The sequence below is a fragment of the Carlito syrichta genome, unplaced genomic scaffold, assembly GCF_000164805.1.
Source record: "Carlito syrichta isolate Samal-C Ts95f unplaced genomic scaffold, Tarsius_syrichta-2.0.1 Scaffold309078, whole genome shotgun sequence".
Classification (NCBI taxonomy): domain Eukaryota; kingdom Metazoa; phylum Chordata; class Mammalia; order Primates; family Tarsiidae; genus Carlito; species Carlito syrichta.
Window position 1 is genome coordinate 1068596 of NW_007253174.1, and position 20242 is coordinate 1088837.

The 20242-nt window shown below is 33.4% G+C and overlaps 1 protein-coding gene across 1 annotated transcript in view; it reads left to right on the top strand.

Moving 5' to 3' along the window:
- CDH7 (cadherin 7) overlaps positions 1-20242 on the top strand; it is a 117784-nt gene that overhangs the window by 59832 nt on the left and 37710 nt on the right. The window contains exons 4-6 of the mRNA XM_008066663.2: positions 2567-2686; positions 10689-10856; positions 13143-13330. Coding sequence (XP_008064854.1) covers positions 2567-2686; positions 10689-10856; positions 13143-13330 — 476 coding nt within the window. The remainder of the gene's footprint in view (positions 1-2566; positions 2687-10688; positions 10857-13142; positions 13331-20242) is intronic.

The window sequence follows — 20242 nt, forward strand, 5'->3', positions numbered from 1 at the left end:
CAAATAGCATGATTGTTACGCACACATGTAAGTTACTCACTTGGCCAATTCAAATAGGTTCAGAATTTTTTTAGAAGACTACTTCAAATGTCTTCAGTATTTACTTGATGTTAAGCCAGACCTCTGAGTCAATATATACATGTGAGTGTGGAACCATGTATATCTACACTACATTTAAAAAAGCTATGTGGATGTATAGTGCGTATCAGAACACTATAATTTATCAAAGTGTTTAATTCTAACCAAAAGTAATAGTTGCTATATAGTATGGAATATATAATACATGCTTTCAGTGTTTAATATTCAAAGATCTTTATGTCTATTGGATGTTAAGTAATGATTGAATTTTAAATACGCTAGTAAGTCCTTAGGATAGTTTATTCATTGCCAGAAGAGCATACATATGCATGGAAACTTTAAATTTATATGTGAATGTCTGTGTCTCTACTAGTGTATTGTTAAATCAGTGAACACTTCAGAAAAAAAGTATTGTACAGAACCAAATTCTTGCTTAAAATTATATGTTTTCTTGTAAAATGAAGTAGAAAATAGTAATTAAACATATCATTTAATGAATATTGCTTAGAGAAACTAGAGACAGTACATGTAATTTATTAGAACATTTAAAAATATTCAAAATTTGGCCAGGCATAGTGGTTCATGTCTTTAATCTCACCACTTTGGGAGGATGAGGAGAGAAAATTCCCTGAACCCATTAGTTTGAGACCAGCCTGGGCAACATCATGAGACCTCATCTCCACAATAAATAAAAAAATTAGCCGAGCTTGGTGACGCTCATCTATAATTCCAGCTACTTGGAGGACTAAGGTAGTAGTATTGCCTGAGTCCAGCAGGTCAAGGCAGCAATAAGCCATGACAGTGCCACTGCACTCCAGCCTGAGTGACACAGTAAGACTCTGCAAAAAAATTAATTCTTAAAAATATTTAAAAATATACCTAATTTACCATCTTAGTCTTATCAGTCATTCACAAGCACAATTACCTAAGCATATAAAAAAAAACTTAAATATATTTTTGTAAATGGTGCCATGCATGTAACTTCATAATTTCTACCCAATTTTAAAGAAAATGGAATTGGTAAAGGAAATCAGTATGAAAAATGGAATAGATTTGTAGCAAAATGGACATCAAAGTGTTGTTTAAGGCATTTAGAAAGAGAAATAGGAAGTAGGAATACATATAAAATATATATTAGATTTAAATGCTGCATTCAGGAAATTATTATAAATAAACTAGGACCTTAGCTGGGCGTGGTAGCGTGCGCCTGTAGTTCCAGCTACTTGGAAGGCTGAGGCGGAAGGATCGCCGGAGCCCAGCAGGTCGAGGCTGCAGTGGCCAGGAGCCGCCACTGTAGTCCAGTCTGGGTGACAGAGTGAGACTCCAACTCAGAAAAATAAAAAAATAAAAAAATAAAACTAGGACTTTAAAGAATACATAAAGAGACTGGGCACACTGGCTCATACCTGTAATCCCAGCCCTTTGGGAGGCCTAGATGGGAGAATTACTTTAGCTCAAGAGTTTGAGATCAGCTTGGGTACATAGGGTGATCTTGTCTCTACAAAAAAAAAAATTAATTAGTCAAACATGGTAGCATGTGGCTACATTCGCAGCTATTCAGGAAGCTATGGCAGAAAAATTGCCTGAGCCAAGGAGTTGGAGATTGCAGTGAGCCATGCTCATGTCACTACTCTCCAGCCTAGGTGATAGTAAGGCCCCAACTCAAGAAAAAAAAAAAAAATGCATGAAGAAAGGGGATTGTCTCATATCTATCAGATAGGACATGAATTATATAATAATCTATAACTAATATTTTGAAAATTACTTTTCAAATGGAAATAAAAAGATCAGATCAGACTAAATGCTTTCCATGTTTAATACATAAATACATAGTAAAATAAAGAAATTATTTGACATTTTATGTGTGGTATTGAAAAACAACTAGTAATGCAATTTTTAAAGTTGACATGAAATTTCTTCTTTGGGAGGGCTTGGTTTACATTTTTATTTTCTGTTTTGTTTTTTAATCAATTAGTAGAAGAAAAAAAAAAAAAAGAAAATTCTCAAAGAGGTAGGGTAGCCAACTAATATCCAGTTGGATGGGTCAAATATTCTTTGTACAATAAACTAATGAAATTTCAGTTTCTGTTCCGCTTTTCTTAACAACAGAGAGATATCTGCAATGATGTTAGCATGCTGCCTTCTGGTCAGTGATTGAATCTTCTAGGGACTGCTTTTGATTAAAACTTGTTTTCTGAGCCTGAAAGACGAGATACCTCATTTCTGAGTATAACCCAGTCAAACATGCATCATCATTTTTTTTTTTTTTTTGTCAAAATATTTTCATATCTCTTAAACATTTCCAGGGTTTTATCATCTCTTTGGGGTTTACTTATAAACTATACTGTATCAATTTTTATGTACCTTGAAAAAAGATAAATGAAAAATTGGAAATGAGTCTAATGTGGAATCTACAACATTTTGTGAGTTCCTTTGTATTGTGGCATTTGGAAGTTTTTAATTCAGTGGTTTTGGGATTGGCATCTAGGGACCTCAGTAGTACAAGTAACAGCAACAGATGCTGACGATCCTACATATGGCAACAGCGCCAGAGTGGTCTACAGTATTCTGCAAGGACAGCCATACTTCTCAGTGGAACCAAAGACAGGTAAGCATTGAAATGTGACAGTCTTGTAAAGGCATCACTTATATGTTTACTTAAAAGTAAAGTTAGTTAAAGTTAGTTATTTTTATTAAATATAGTTGGCACTAACAGACACTATTTTTATTGTGCTTCTTTTATTATGTTTACTTTGATAATAAGCAGCCTATTATTTAGAGGCATTATTACCCTGAAAATAATTTTGTATTAATTAGTATCCTAATACGATTTAAAAGAATAGTATATATTTTTAAAAAATTTCAGCTACTACCTCCCTGCTTAAGAAAATTTGGATTATTTATCTTTATGCTTTATCTGTGATTTGCTTTCTTTAGAAATTTGCATAGAAAATTATACATGATAGAATTTAAATCCCAAGCAGAAACTTCTCTACCACATAGTAGAATAGGTAGTAGGTTCAGTTTATTCTTCCAGATATTGGTTTTCTCAGAGAGTGTAGTTTAAGTATAACAGTTATGATGATTACCCGATAAAAACTAAATCAGAATTTCTTTTTTTTTAATTTTAGGGGAATATTTTTTAACTATGAGTTGTCAGGTTGTATTTGTGAATATTTGTGTGGTCGGTTTCTTTTATTTTGCTTTAAAATGGAAATAGTTTACATTGAAACTATAACATGGAGTATTTTTATTGTGGTTATAACATGATATTTTAATCTATGTGTTTTCTCTGGCTATGTGTGTGTAGGGAGGGCTGGGTGAATGGAGAGTATTGTTAGGTATGTACCATTGATTTTTTTCATCACCATAAAACTCTAAGATTTCTCTTTCTCAAAGTTGTTTTGCCTTTATTCTTCCAAAATATAAACTTATAATTATGAATATTTGATGGTACCTATGATTTTATATGAATAATTTAATGCCATTGACCCTATATTTTTACAAAAATGGCAATATTCATCCATTCTCAAATCACCGAGGAGATAAATATTTTAAATGTCTTTTGGGAATGACAGTCGTAATGCACATGCACAGAGAAGCAAATATGATTCCAGCTCATTCATTCAAACTTTCATGGAGACTGTAATGTGTATTTTATTCAAATGTAGTCATGGAGCTTGGAAACCACCTGGAAAGTCTAATAGAGAGGAGGCAGTCGTGATGAAGCAAGTATTGAATAAGAAATAAATGGAAGTCTTTGATTTGTAATATGAGTCATGTGAATATAGAAGGTGCTCATGTTTGATTTAATGATAGATCTGAGAAACCCAAATTCAAACGCTCACCCCTTCCCTTATATGTCTGCTCTTTGCAACTCAAAAAGACTTTGACATGTTTCTGACATTTTTCTCACAACTTATACACTTCTACCTTATATAACCTGCCCCAAAATAGCTTGTATTAATCCAAAGGATTAAATATTTGCTGCTACTAATGATTGGCTTGTGGTTTTAGCTTTGCTGCAGGATAACAGGATTTTCACACAACCCTGTAGAGTAAAACCTCAATACTGGACAATGGTATCTGTCACAGGATTACATTATTAGTACTTCAGACTTAATTTCAGAATTGAAAGGATCGTGTATTACAGAAGATGAAAGTTTAGTTTAATTTTGTTAATTCTCTAATTATGGTAATCATTGGGACTTCACTTTCTACAGCCTTTAGTGCAGAGATACTCTGAGCAATTTTGTCCTCCCTGTTAATTCATACCATGCAGAATACTTTTTTGCAAGGAAAAATAAATTACATTTTTCTGACCAAAAATGAGATTGTTTCAGTTTTCAAGGGTATGGAATGCTGTAAGGTTTCAGTTAGTCTTCCTTACTTAGTGTCTGTCTGATTCTTACCTATGTGAGCAATAACATTATTTTCACTTCAAATCTTAAGTTTTGAGGGAAGAAAGTAAAATTTTGACAGAAAAAAATGTTGAAAATATATTGAATAGAGATAATGTAAAAACTTACCCAGGCTATTGCTACTAGTTACATTTCTATACATTTGTTTAACTTTTAAGAAAGTAGCTTGGTTAAAATCTCCAAGCATAAATTCTGTCTCTAGGCCTATTAACAGGCCAAGTGACTAGAAGATAGCTGTATTTTCTATCTAAATTTCTTTTTCCAAATCTAAATTGTGAATAGTTGCAAAAGCCAATGTGAACAATGTACCTCAACAAGCAAATAGCATGGCACTAAAAACGGGATAAAGCAGCATGAAAAGAACTGAGATGTTTCTCATTCCCTGTTTTCACAATGTCTGCAAACATACTGGGAGACAAGATTATTCTAAGGTAACCTTATCTATTCTGTAACCTGTAAGCAGATAGATCCCACTTGGAGATTTGTTTGGCATGTGACAGGACTGGCTACATCATTTGCAGTTCAAAAGGAAAATATGGGCCTCTTGTTCTAAGGATATCAAGACATCATCAACAGAGCCTTAAACCAAGCATGGCTTCAGAATGACAATACAAGTCACATGGCCATGAAAGGAACCTGGGAAAATAAATTGAATATTGAACGTTGCTTGTCATTTAGAAGACATAAGAAATGGGATGGGCCAGGCTCAGTGGATCAGCCTGTAATCCCAGCACTTTGGGAGGCCGAAGTGTGTGGATAGCTTGAGCCTGCAGGTTCGAGACCAGCCTGGGAAACTTGGCGAGACCTCATCTCTATAATAATAATAATAATAATAATAATAATAATAATAATAAGCCGAGCTCGGTGGCTCAGCCTGTAATCCCGCGCCTTTGGGAGGCTGAGGTGAGTGGATTGCCCGAGCCCGTGGGTTCGAGACCCGCCTGGGCAGCGAGACCTCATCTCTACAATAAATCAAAAAATCAGCCGGGCGTGGTAACGCGCGCCTGTAATTCCGGCTACTTGGAAGGCTGAGGCGGAAGGATCGCTGGAGCACAGCAGGTCGAGGCTGCGGTGGCCGTGAGTTGCCACTGCACTCCAGTCTGGGTGACAGAGTGAGACTCCAACTCAAAAATAATAATAATAATAATAATAATAATAATAATAAATTAGCTGGATCGCACGCACCCATAGTTTTGTCTACTTGGAAGACTGAGGTGGAAGGATCGTCAGATCCCAGCAAGTCGAAGCCGGGGTGACTGTGAGTGTGCCACTGCCCTCCAGACTGGGCAATAGAGTGAGACTCCAACTCAAAAAAAAAAAAGAGACATGTGACTATGTGATTATATATTTCATGTATATTTGTTGCATCACGATTTTATGTGAGTAACATCATAACAAATCTGCCTTCCAAAATATGCCCTTCACATGTTCCATTCAGTCATGTGGCTCAAGTTGATGAAGGGCCTTGGCTCCTGTCAAAGCTTGCTGAGAACATCCCTCATAGATTGCAAGATGAGTCCCTTCCTCAGTGACTTTTCATTTCCTGCCCCTGCTAGAATCCTTTGATGTTTCACATGCTTCCAAATTTACTACTTTTGACTCTTGGCCTTTAACGATTCTTTTGTATGCTACACTTACAAAACCCAGACTCCAAATTTAGAAAGAAATATAAACTTTGCAAGAGATTTATATTGTATATGTAAAATCAAATGGACATCCAAACATTTTTATGATCTTAGTTTTATGAATAGTGTTTTTTTTTTCCTTCTATTGTTTTCTCAATAAATCAGCAACATCGTTCTTTCATAGTCAGGGCTATGCATTTCTTTCATATTTGATTAACTACTGATAAATGTCAGCAATAAAAGTACCAAACTTGTTTTTATTGCCTATTTTATTAAAACCACTTACAATTCATATTCCAATGTTTAAACTATTATCATCCAAAGATTTTTTTTAAAGCAGAAAGCAGGTCTTAAACGTGTGCTCATTACAGTCCCTAAGTTCCTTTGAAATTTAACTTTCAAGCATCATGAATATTTATTTTTCTTAAAAGTTGAACTGCTGTGTCCAGAATCTATTTCCTCATGCCTCAGTGTCTATATTCATAAGAAAGAGTGTTGTTTGAATAATACAATACTTCGCAATGTATTAGACACACAATTGGGTTTTTAAAATATAAAGCGGTATATTTTTTCCCAGTGCAACTTAAATCTTAAAGGTGTACACACCTAAGACTGTTTGCCCATCCATTCTCCAATTGCTCTCTAATTTACTTTTAATAAACCTTTTACAGTAAAAGGTTTGGGTTTTTCTTTTTTTAAATTTCAGTGTTACATTACAAAGTGAGTTGTTGAGTTTACTATTCTTGGTGAACTACTCAACCAGGAGTTGAGTTTTCCTAGGAAAAAAGGGGTAGCATGTAGGACGCTGAATAAATTTACAAAAGTGGCCATTGTTATTCAACCGAATGGTATATAGGATAATACTTACTATTCACCTATAATAGCTGACTGCATTGCATAAAATATACAATTGTATCTTTACTAACAAAAGATTATATTGGAATTTTTTCCTGAATATGCACTATATTTCAAAATGCCCTGTAACATAATACTCATAAGGTAAACTGAAGGCTAATATTGATAATAAACATCGCTAAGATATTTTAAAATGTTAATAATGCATACTGACAGAAACTGAATACATAAATACATATTCAGCTCATCACCAGGTATAACTACTATTCCCATTCACAGGTGCATAGTCTCACAAAAATTAGCATTTTTAAATTAGCTATGAAGAAAGCTAAATGTCCAGTTAGTTTTGTTAAAACAAAAGCAAAGCAAACAAACAGACTACGTGGATTTTAAACTATTTTATACTTGTGCACAGATTCTACCATCCCTGTCTCAGTGGTGTTCTCTCAGTTGACTTCTCCCTTCTGGTGATGGCCATACCAAATGACTTTAGTTCATTCATTGTCCTTAATCTCTGACATATACAAAGAGGACCCCACAAAACATAATTTATTTATTAAAAATTGTGCATTTATTTTTACATGTTTAAACTTCAGTCACCATCAGTGTACTCTCCGTTTGATGTGATACACCTTTCAAAATACTTTTTACACTGTTCAAAACAGGTTTTGAACTCAACAATTTTGATGCTTTTTAGTGCTTGCTTCTGCTGTTTTTTGTTTTACCTCTTGCATATCTGCAAAACATTTCCCTAGAGGACATTTTTCATCCAGGGAAACAGAAGAAAAGTCATTCTAGGAGAGATGAGGTGAATAGGGAAGGCGGAACATGAGGGTCATGCTGTCTTTTGGTCAAGAAACTACTGAGCGAACACTCAGTCAGTTGTGAACAAGCATGGTGTAGATCACCCATCATGAAATGGACAAACATGTTGAAAAAAATCTCCAAGCAAAAATTCACTGAAGTCGAGTGCCACCTCTCACAGTGCTAGCTTGCACACTGATGCCAATGGATTTTTAGAACACTTACCAAGCAGGGAAAGCCTGTACTACAAGGGGCCTACCCTCAAAAAATAATTCCAGTTTTTTGGGATCCCCCTCTCATTATAAGTAAATGCAAGCCATGAGAAAGCAAATGCCTTTAATCTCAATTTCTATGGTCTTAGAAATCTTGAGTAGCTGTAGAAAATAAAGGTTGTAATAAAGAGCATGGGGAACAGACAAGGCCTGGGTACTTGGTGAATGCGGATATCCCAGGTCCCAGTCATCATAAGAAAGTATTTCCACAGCTAACAAGATCCCTGAGAAAGTTGGTTTTTCAATATTGAAATTCCTTTTCGTATGTTAGCTCACTCAAAGTAACATCCAAAAACATTGACGTAGTTTAGTGAGAAAAATCTCAGTGGGTTTAACCCTCACTACACTGATACCCACAGCCTGTTACTTGGGTTCATGTGGTTACCTAGACTCCTGCAACTAATTCAAAACCTGAACATACACCACCGATACTCCAGCAATTGTCGGATTCCTTAAACTGTAATCGATTTCAGAAATGGTTCTTATCTGTTACATGTGGTACACAAACCAAATTTTTAAGAAGATTTCAGGTAACTGGATATGCTTTTAAAAAAACTTCTGTGGCCAATAGGACATTACAGAATCATCAGAATATTTTTTCTGGACTTAAATACAGTTTTTGAACATTAGCAATATATGTTTATGTTTTATATGCACAATGCTTTTTTGTGAACAAGGACTATAAATAAATTTTAAAAAACTGAGTTACTAAGTCAGACGATATATGTTCAGAAAAATTCTTACTCAGAAAACATAATATCTGAACTAGAATTTTGTTTAAAGAGATAATGGGTAGATTTTTTTCATCATAAGTAAGTTAAAATTATTAATTGTTGAAATTTGATAATATTGTTACTTTCCATGAAAATCTCACAGAATTGTAGGTATCTAATTAGACAAGACTAGAATTCACCACTTCGGGGATGTGGGTGTTAACAATTTGCTCTGTGTGTGTGTGTGTATATATATATCTATATAGTTATATAATAAGTGACAAAATGCAAATCAAATCAAATGGATGAGAATTCTTTTCTAAATGTAGACAGTTTTTACTTGAAAGCAAAAGTTAGCAAAATTCATACAACTAGAAATATATTCTTATTTAGTGTCCTTACTAAAATTCATTTTTTCCCAGTTATTTTATTCTTGTCAAAAATATGCTTAATAGTTGACACATTTGGAAATTATCTTTCCCACCTGCATTAATTTGCAAACCTTGTGATGATTTCTGCTTTGGAAAATTGTTATTTATAGGATTGCATATAAAGGGACAATTAGATGTGTGAAAAATAAGTGAGTAACTTTGATGACCAGACTTCTACCTTAATGATGCTATATTTCCTTTCAAAAATAATACCACTAAGCAAAACCATGAGAGAATGAGACTGCAATGCATCTTTGGCTGATTAGTTGAGGTGTTTGTGGACTTCTCTCCTTTATAATAAACATACACTGATGATAACTCACAGATATTGATATTGGAAGAAAAATGAGAGATGTATATACATTTAAACATTAAAACTAGAGAAGTAGAAATTCTTTCTAAAAATAACTTATTTAATTAACATTTATTCATAGATGAATGAAATGCGTTTTATGGTCAAGTATATACTCAATTTTAAATGTTCAATTTTTAAAAAGAGGTTCCAAAACGAAAAATATGATTGACAGCAAAAAAAAATAAAAAACAACAATAAACAATAATAAACCAGAAAAAAAAAAAAAGGTGGAGATATGTAAAGTTCCAGAACTCTTAGACAAAGATTATCTATGTTTGATGACAGTCAGTCTTAGGGAGGTTGTATTTGTTTTGTTATAAATTAGAGTTAATAGAAGTATTGAAGGGCAAACATGAACATTTCATAAAATCATTATGACTCTAAAAAGAATATTTTTGTATCAGAATCTTTCAAGTATACCTGATGAGTACTTGACTATTTTTTATTTCGTTGTAATAGTCCAAAAATTAATTATAAAGCATGTAGAGATAACTAAAAGCATTCAATAAGAGTTACTTAAAGTGATCCTGAATTGCTGTGACAAGAGCACCCAACTGCAGTTAGTGTATTAGAACAAGTGAGTAATGTTAAAAAAGACTTAATCAAATAAGTGTAATTTATATGTTTAAAAATATAGATGTGTTGCTGATGTGCATGTGTGTGTGTTGTGTGTTCCTGTTTAAGACTCAGTGTGCTCAAGCACAAATATGGTTGCTAAAGATAGTGTGGGTGTTATTTAACTTGGAAATAGATAATAAATTGATGTTAGGATGAAAGCAAAGAAAAGGAAAAGTTAATTGCTACATATACTGGTGGCTGCCCATTATGTTAGATATAGGGACATTTTGTTTATTTATAAATTTTTATTTCTTTATCCATGCTTCCATGAAACCTAAGATAGTCCTCTATATCCAATATTTAGAAGACCAGATTACAATGTTTTCTCTGTTTTGTGGTATTGTATAAAATGATCATATACTTCTGGTCTTTGCTACACATTAAAATTATTTAAAATAAACAAGCAAAACAACAAAAGGCAATAACTCAAGAGCTACCTGCTACTTATGTCAATGTTCTTTGTTAGTATAAATGCAGTGATTCATGGTGCGTTTACTGAGATTTGAAATTTTACAGGAGTCATCAAGACTGCCCTTCCAAACATGGATAGAGAGGCTAAAGACCAGTATTTGCTTGTTATTCAGGCAAAGGATATGGTTGGTCAAAATGGAGGACTGTCAGGAACTACATCAGTCACTGTGACCCTAACTGATGTCAACGATAACCCACCTCGCTTTCCTCGAAGTAAGCCATTTTGTTAAATGATACAAGTGCTCTAACTTTCCCTGACAGTCTATAAAAAGTATCTTTAAAATACATTTTTTCAAATACTTCTAAAGCAAATCATTCTCTTACTGAACTTCCCCAAAAATGCATTTTATCAGGGGCATGATTTTCATTAAATAATACAGATAGAAGGATATTAAGAAGACTAGAAGCTATCATATATTTATATTACTTCTATCTTAAATATAATATGTTTATTCATATTTTGAATACCAGACAATTATTGATTGTGCTTATATATTGTTCTTCTTTTGTAAGACTTATTTTTTTGTACAATTGTAAATTATAAAATTATAAGATTGCCAGTAATTAATACTCAAATACACTTTGTCAATTCTATACAATAAAAATATTACTGTAGCTGTAAAGCTTAAAACTACAGGTTTTTGGATCAAAGTGGGTTTTGACTTAATTAGGAAAAAGGAAAAAAAAAATTTTCCAGGATGAGGTGTCCTGTTGTAAAAAGCATTTCATCTCACTCCCTTTTGGTTGCTTTATTTTTCTAAGTGTATGTGTTATGTGTTATGTCTTTAGAATGCTCAAGAAAATAGATTGTATAGACTACAGCATCTGTAGTGTCTCTAAAATGATTGTCCAGTAGAAATGGGCTACTAAATGCCCTACCAACAGAACTTAGAAGTTAATTATATCAAATAAGAAAACTTAGCAAATATGTCATTATTTTTTCTTCCAATACTGCTTCTTTAGAATTTTTATTTTTATTTTATGTATTTTGTTAGTATTTATATTATTATACAATAAACATCTCAGTAGCTCCTGGGTACATAAAAAAGTGACCACAAGTTTAGCATTTTTTTAAAAAATGGGCCAATTCTCAATTGTGAACTCTATGACTTATCATGGAGAAGGACAGACTTCTAGAATTAAAAAAAGATATAAGTATCTTTGACTCATTATAAAATTAACTGATGCTTTTTTCTTTAAGCCTGTAATGATAAGAATTGATACTTTGAATTTGAGTAGTTTCAGTTGTCATGCTTTGATAAGAAAGAACACAGGGTTTTTAGGTTATTATAGATATTCTCCTACTTATTAAAGTGAAGAAAGCCAAGGATATGTTATTAAGTTTTTCATTTTTGCTGAGATTTTCTTTACCATTTAATAACTGTTCTAACCTTGAGCAGTTTGAATTTTACTAAGAATACCTCTGGATACATGAAAGAGGTCACTCAAAAATGATAAGCATATGCTATAATCACTTTTTTTAAAAAACGGTAACTATTCACAAACTTTAGAAAATTTCCAACAGTCTCAACCTAAAACATAGTCCCTTTGTATGGATACATTTTCCTTTCTATATTTCTCTCAAAGAGAATCCTTTTTTTTCTCTTCCTAAGAAAGTACAAAAGTACAGCAATTTAACAACCAAAAGAAAATGGGAGAAGGTGCAGACGACAGGGCAAAGTAAATGATTAGAGAAAAATGGGGAAGGAACATAGTGTGCTGAGGCATTTCCTAGTTTCTGAGTGATGGTTCATGAATTCTTCCCCAAACTTTTTGTTTTTTTTTTTAGGTGAGGAATGGTGAAGAGAAGTTTTTACAAAAGTTAAACAAAGTTTTAAAACGTTATTATTCCGTTTTTGTTTCATTTTTTTCCTGTTCAAATTATATTGTTTGTGCTCTTATACCATTGTGTCCCAAATCAGTTCTACATATAACCCACAAAAAATAATTCTTCTCCTTGGTCAGTTTATGAGGTAAAAGAAGACTAATATTGTCTTTCACAGACTTTCTTAGCCAGTTTTCTGAAATTTTCTTAGTAAAAGTTAGCAAATTCCCTCATAAATTATCAGAACCATTTAGGCTTGTATTTGCCCATATGAAACCCAATATATTTTTATTTCTTAATATTTGTATGTGTTATACTATTATATTTGATTGGTTATATTCAATAATTCTATGTTTTTATAATTTTTTCAATTTACTTTTACTATCAAGGATAAGATATTTCTCACCACTAGAGATACAAGAAATATAGAATCTTCTCTTGACTTTCCTCAGATTATTTGTTTCTGCTATCACATGGTGACCATGAGTTAATCATTCTCATCAAATTTCTTAAGGTCATATGAAAATTATCTTTGTTTCACATTGCCTTCGCATGTCTTTTATTTAAAAAAATAAAAACAAATTAAGAAAAGATGATGCAAAACATCGAAGAGTTAAAAATTTTTGGATTATCTTATTTTAAATAATGTTCAATTCTTGTTTTAAATTTCACAGGGTCTTACCAATATAACGTCCCAGAATCATTGCCTGTAGCCTCTGTTGTAGCCAGAATTAAAGCTGCTGATGCAGATATCGGAGCTAATGCTGAAATGGAATACAAAATCGTGGATGGTGATGGATTAGGGATTTTCAAGATTTCTGTTGACAAAGATACACAGGAAGGAATCATTACTATACAAAAGGTAATGTTTTCTTTTTTTCCTCTGAGGATAACATCATAAATTACTGATAAATTATCTGCTGGATGGAAGATTGCACTAGATAAGCTGAATGGTCATATACGACCATTGCCATTTTAATTTTAGTAAGATAAACTATGTATTTATTTTTCGGTGTCAAAATTTTTGGGAACCTTGAATGACATTTGAAGTAACACCCACCAAATCTATTCTTTAAGGAACCTGCAGCCTTTATTCTACACTATAACAATATAGCACACTGGCAAATGTGCTGTTTGAAAGACCTATGTGGAGAAGATAAATGTTTCTTCCTTGACCATTCCACCAAGGCAACTCTAAAACCAACCAAAAACCTTTCTATGAAAACTAGATGGACACTATTGTTTTCTGCATACATGAAAATAGTATATATATAACTGGAAGTAGGAAGCAAAATGTTGAAGAATTGCTACATTACCAATTATTCCTTTCTAAGATGTATAATACTGGAAGGACTTGAAGGTTTCATACGAAAAGAGCATGGAATGTTGTAAAGCCTATTATAATTGCTAAATAAAAGTGCAGCAGAGATAAAAAGTCAGTACAATCCAAACTAAAGGTTATTTGCCATAATATATTTACATTAGTTGTCACTCATAGTTATGAAGAAAAATTAGTCTTTATCTTCTTTTCATTGTATAGACATTACATTTGACAAATATTCAGTCAAAAAATAATAAGCCCAAAATTGTTATCCCAAAATATAACCTTATGATATCAAATATTTGAAGCATTAAAAATATGTCAAAGTCCCTACCCCCAAAGATACTTTTTTTTTTGCCAGTCTAGTAATCCAGGTGTATAACTCTGTAATTAACATTCTTCAATAATTAACATATGTCAATAAAGTTATATTTTAGTTGCTATAGACAAAACATATGTTTGATTTTGAGCCAGTGGGCAAAACATTTCTGCAATTATTTCCAGTGGACAGCTGGTGTTATAGCTCAGCTGGTGACAATCTATATACAAAAGTTTTAATAACTAGAATAGGCCAACTGTTGGTAAAACGTTTTGTTTTGTCGTCTAAAATAAAAAGAATACAATAAGGTACATTACTGCTCAAACATTTCAAAGATTCATCTGAAATCATTCTGTTCATATATTTAAAATTTTAATACATATTTGAGCAATTTTTCCTGAACACATATTTGTATTTTATGTGTTATGATGAAGATAGCATGCGTCTACGATCACCTTTGTAAACAGTTACATAGGATTTCAAAATTTACAGAGTGTAAACAAAGATTATCCCTTGTAAGTGAAAACTATATTTTTGGTTCACCTGAAATTCTTTCTTTTTACATTTTAGTACCATAACTTATAATTAGGAACTTTAGTTTTTGTTTTGTTTTGCTTTTTTTCTTTGAGATATGGCAATCCTTCCTCTCTTGTACCTCAGTTTTCAATGTAAGTCCTTAGATGGAATTAAGTATAGAATTTTTCTTCTATAAAATGCATTACTATGAAGTTACTGTACAGTACAAATAATGAGCATTTTAAGAATACATTTTGTATGACAGATAACCACGCATATAGTTTCTGGCAAGTAGATTGCTTCTTTTGTGGTTCACATTGCCACACTATTAAGATAACATGTTTTAGCTTTTTAAGACTAATTTCCTCTGCTATCTTTATAATATCCTCATATCCATACCCTAAAAAGGGCTGAATGAAGTCAAAGTAATAAAGCATTGTGTGGGGGTGTTAATAGCGCTGCCTGCCACATTCACTTGAGTATTGAAGAGTTAGATAGCACAGTGTTCTTTAGATAGCACAGTGTCCTTTCAACCTTACACTGAGCAGTTCAGACTTGAAATATCTGAGGTTTACTATCTTATATTGAAATGTCTCCTTTGCCAATAATCACAGGCTAATTCCCACAGTTAAGTATGTTTTTCATAAATGTTGCTGATGTGTTGTGGAAAAAAATCAAACCAATGACAACTCTAATTTCTTTTTCTTCTTCTCATTAATTTTTTTCAAAGATTGCATTCAATTAATCCTACTGCTGTCTTGTATAGAAAGTGTTTGTTAATATGTATTATTATTATTGCCAAAAAAGGATATGGACTTATAATCTTGCAACATTTCTTAAAATGGAGCAAAAGCTGTTGCTTTAATTTGTCTGTGAAAAGGCATAGATATTTATTATTTTACTTTTAAAGGCCAAGGTATAAGATTAATACTCTTACTATAATTTGATAAACTTCTAAATTTCAGGGTATATTTTCCACTTTATTCAAGCCATTGTTATTGTGTTTATATAAGTATAGTCTCACATCATTTTAATAATTATGCATGTGCATTTATGTATATAGGCTTATTATCTGCTTATTAAGGGGTAAACTTACCTGTGTTTAAATAGTCAAGGTTAGAGATTAATTTCAGGCTTTATTTTAAAAAAATAAGAAATCAACATTCTTTGAAGAAAACCAATACTAATGTAAATGTCAACATACCTTTGTTCTAATAAAAAAAAACTAAGACTCTGTTCACTTAAAAGTATTTCAGCTTTTGATGATTATAATAGTTATCACAGTAGTGTTCTCAGAATGTGAATGTGAACAATGTTTTCAACTAACGTCATCATAAAGTTTATTTTACTGAGTCCAAGTTACAGATTATGTAACATTTTCTTTACTTCTGTCTTTTTTCAAAGTGTGTTGATTTCTAGATCCATTTCAATGGGTAGAGTTCCATGAAAGAGATGTTTCAGTAATAATATGAGAGAATCTAGTGATTGTAAAAGGAAGGTCGGAGGGAGAATGCAAAGACAAGACTATTGTCTCTAGCTTGAGTAACTAGCTGAACAGTTGTGTTGCTCCTTGAGAATGAGAGTGTGGAAATGATTAGTATGTCTTGGAACATGTTATATTTAATGCACCTCTAATAACCAGGTAACTATGTCTAGGAATTCATGAATAAAGATCTGTAGCTCAAGAAAAAGGCCTAGTGTATAAACTTAGGTTTAGAAATCACAAACACTCCCACAGAGACAAAAAATAAAGGGACTATTGAGAACAGTCATGAAGCATATGTATATAAAGTGATGGGAAGAAGACAGACATTTGTTGGTGAAACTGAAAAATTTAAGTTAGGATAGCAAAGAAAAATTCAAAGAAGAAAATTTGTTTTGTCCTTCTGGAATTGAGATATTTTAAGGAGGCTTAAAAATCAACTGATCAACAAAGCTAATAAACAAATTTTCATATTTAGATAAGTAAAATAAATTATATATATTATCAATAGAAGGATTGGTAGAATGGAATTGATGGATCCTTACATCTATGTTAGATAGTAAAGACAAGTAATAACAGATAAGGAAAATATTAGAATAGTCAAAGAACTAGAGCTCTTGCCAAATTCAAAGAAATTTTCATGTCCAGATTTGACATCTCCCCCCAGATGGCCAAATATTTGGTAATTTCAAGTCTATTTTGGTTAATTTCTCCCGGATATGCTGCCATCACCTGGCAACAACTGAAGTCACCAACTCTCATTCTCTTCTTCTCCATAGTTGTATCAACTCTCTACTGCTGCTTAATAAGTTATCTCCAAACATAGTGCTTTAAAATAATAATTTTTTAAAAAATTAGCTCATAATTTTGTGAGTCAGCAATTTGGTCTGGGTTTATCAGGGTGATTTTTCTGCTGGTTTCATTTGGGTTCAAACATGTATCAGTGGTCAGCTTGGTAGCTCTGCCTCAAGGGAAGTGACTATCAGCTGAGACAACAAGAGAGACTGGCCATGTGCCTCTCATCATCTTGGGGTTAACCTGGGCTTGCTCCAAGTATGGCAAGAACAGAAGTTGTATGGACTCTTGAGACTGATGTCCATAATTGGTACAACATCATTTCTGCCATATTATATTGATCAAAGCGAGCCAGTCTCGGTGGCTCAGCCTGTAATCCCGCGCTTTGGGAGGCTGAGGTGAGTGGATTGCCTGAGCCCGCGGGATCGAGACCCGCCTGGGCAACTTGGCGAGACCTCATCTCTACAATAAATCAAAAATTAGCCGGACGTGGTAGCGGAGGCCACTGCACTTCAGTCTGGGTGACAGAGTGAGACTCCAACTCAAAATAAATAAATAAATAAATAAATAAATATTGATCAAAGCAAGACACAGAACAGCTCAGATTAAGTGGGTGAGAGGAAAAATCCATGAGAAGAGAGAAGCAATGAAGTATTGTGAACACAGAAAAAGTAGAAAACATATGTTGAATCCTAGTTCTGTTTCAGAGACACTAAATAGCTTTTAGGTTACACTTATATGAGATGGCAAAGGCAATACTGAATCTCAGGTCTATTAACTTCTAGCATCATTCCATTGCCTCTATTAATCTAACTCATAAAGTAATTATATTGATCAAGATCAGTTAAAATTTGCCACTGTTGAAGATTTCCGGGGGGGAAAAAGGCTTAATTGTCTTTGGGTCATCACCTAGATTCAGCTTCCCAGACAATATACAAGACACTCTATGGAAGTAATTGGGTAACTTCCATAGTGCATGCTGGGAAATTGGCGTCAGAATAGTAAAGGAATTGGCCTGAGCTACCGTGTCAAACCAGGTTTTAGATGATGGGCAGAAATGCAGCTACTTGCAAGCCTTTTTTTCCACTTTGTGCTTATAAAATCAAAACAAGTCACTTAAATTTACAATAGGAGATTGCGGTAGACACAATAGTGCTCCTTTCTCACAAAGATACCTATAGAGTCTGCTTATGTTTTGCCTTACTTGGTAAAGCAAATGTTGCAGATTGTAATTAATTAAGTTAGAGTCTTTTATACCTTTGGGCTCAGTATAATCACAAGGATCCTTATAAGAGAAATGCAGGATGAGTCCAAGTTAGATAAAGGAGATACTGTTAACAGAACCAGATGTTGGAGTTACACTCTTTGAAGATGGAAGAAATAACTATGAGACAAGAACACATGCTATCTCCAGAAACTGGAATGAATCTCCCCTGAAGCCTCCAGAAAGAATGCAGTCCTGCCAACATCTTGATTTTATACTTCTGACCTCCAACACAATAAAAGAGTAAATTTATTTTTTACTATGACCAAAGAAGAATATGGACTTGCAATCTTGCAACATTTCTTAAAATGGAGCAAAAATGTTGCTTTAATTTGACTGTGAAAAGGCATAGAGTCTGATTATTTTACTTTTAAAGGCTGAGGTATAAGATTCATACTCTTACTGTGATTTGATAAACGTCTAAATTTCAGGGTATATTTTCCACTTTATTCAAGCCATTGTTATTGTGTTTATATAAGTATATTCTCACCTTATTTTGATAATTATGCATGTGCATTTATGCATGCAGACTTATCTGCTTAATAAAGTATAAACTTACTTGTGCTTAAATAGTCAAGGTTAGAGGTGAATTTAGGGTTTTATAAATACTAATGTAAATGTCAGCATACCTTTGCTCTGATAATTTGTTACCAAAGAAGTAGGAAATTAATACAGAAGTCAAAGTGGAGCATTTCCTCGGGAGCAAAAGCTGATTCAGCCAAGAGACCAGAAGGGGGAAAGAAAGATATTCATTAATTATGTACGAATACAAATCTGGATAGGCTGCAAATTTACCATAATACTGTAAGAAAGGGATTGTCAAGAGTCAGAAACTGCAGGGGAGTTGGGGGAGGGGCACATAACATTGATAAGGGTACCCAATCTCAAACCAGGTGAAGTGGTGCCCAACTTGTATACCTATTCCTGAATTGTACCCCACGTCTTTAAAATAAAATAAATTTTAAAAAGAATCTGAATAGACTGGCCCAGAAATTCTGTACTTGATTTAAAATAATGTATAATGGCAGTAGACACTGCAGTGGTAACATTGTAGAGTCTCTCTCTAGAGCTCACAAATATAGACAGCTTGTTTTCTACATCAGTTTTAAGAGACTAGTCCATGTTCTACCTTTGCCATCATCCTGTCATTGCCTTCTACTTTTTTTTGTTTGTTTGTTTTAGATTATTGGCTTAATGCATCAATTTATTCTGATTTTTAAAATTAATCTGTAGGAACACAGATACTGCAATCACAGTACCAAGGTTACTACCTGTGTTATTGTGAGCAAGAAACTCAAGCTTTTCCTCACTCCATTGTCAGATCTACTCAAAAACTCTGCCAAAAAGTAATGAGTTAATATTGTAAAACTTGTAGAACAAAACCTGTGTATGGTAAGTACTATACAAATATGTACTGTTTTTATTTTTTTGAGTTGGAGTCTCACTCTGTCGCCCAGACTGGAGTGCAGTGGCCACTCCCGGTCACCGCAGCCTCGACCTGCTGGGCTCCGGCGATCCTTCCGCCTCAGCCTTCCGAGTAGCCGGAACTACAGGCGCGCACTATCATGCCCGTGTAATTTTTGATTTATTGTAGAGATGAGGTCTCGCCAAGTTGCCCAGGTGGGTCTCGAACCCACGGGCTCAGGCAATCCACTCACCTCAGCCTCCCAAAGGCGCAGGATTACAGGCTGAGCCACCGAGCCTGGCTACAAATATGTACTGTTAATGAGAAATATATTTAGAAGTTTATGACACTGCTTCTTTGTAGGTGAGTTCAACCAAGTATCTGAAATGTCATGCATTTAGTTCAGGTAATGGATATAAAAAAGTTGCAAGATGGAGACAGCATGTTATGATAGCCACTTTAAATTGTTGTTATTACTCTTTTTAATATTCAGGGTTCATTATGTCTAGGATAAAGTGTAATTTAAGTATCTACAAGGTCAGAGGAAACTTGTGAAGCTTGATGATGAAAATAATGACTTGATATTTATATTCTTATTTTTATTTCTAATAGGCATAGTTGATGTTTTAGGTTAAAATTATTTTTGTAATTATTCATAGTATCTTAGTTCC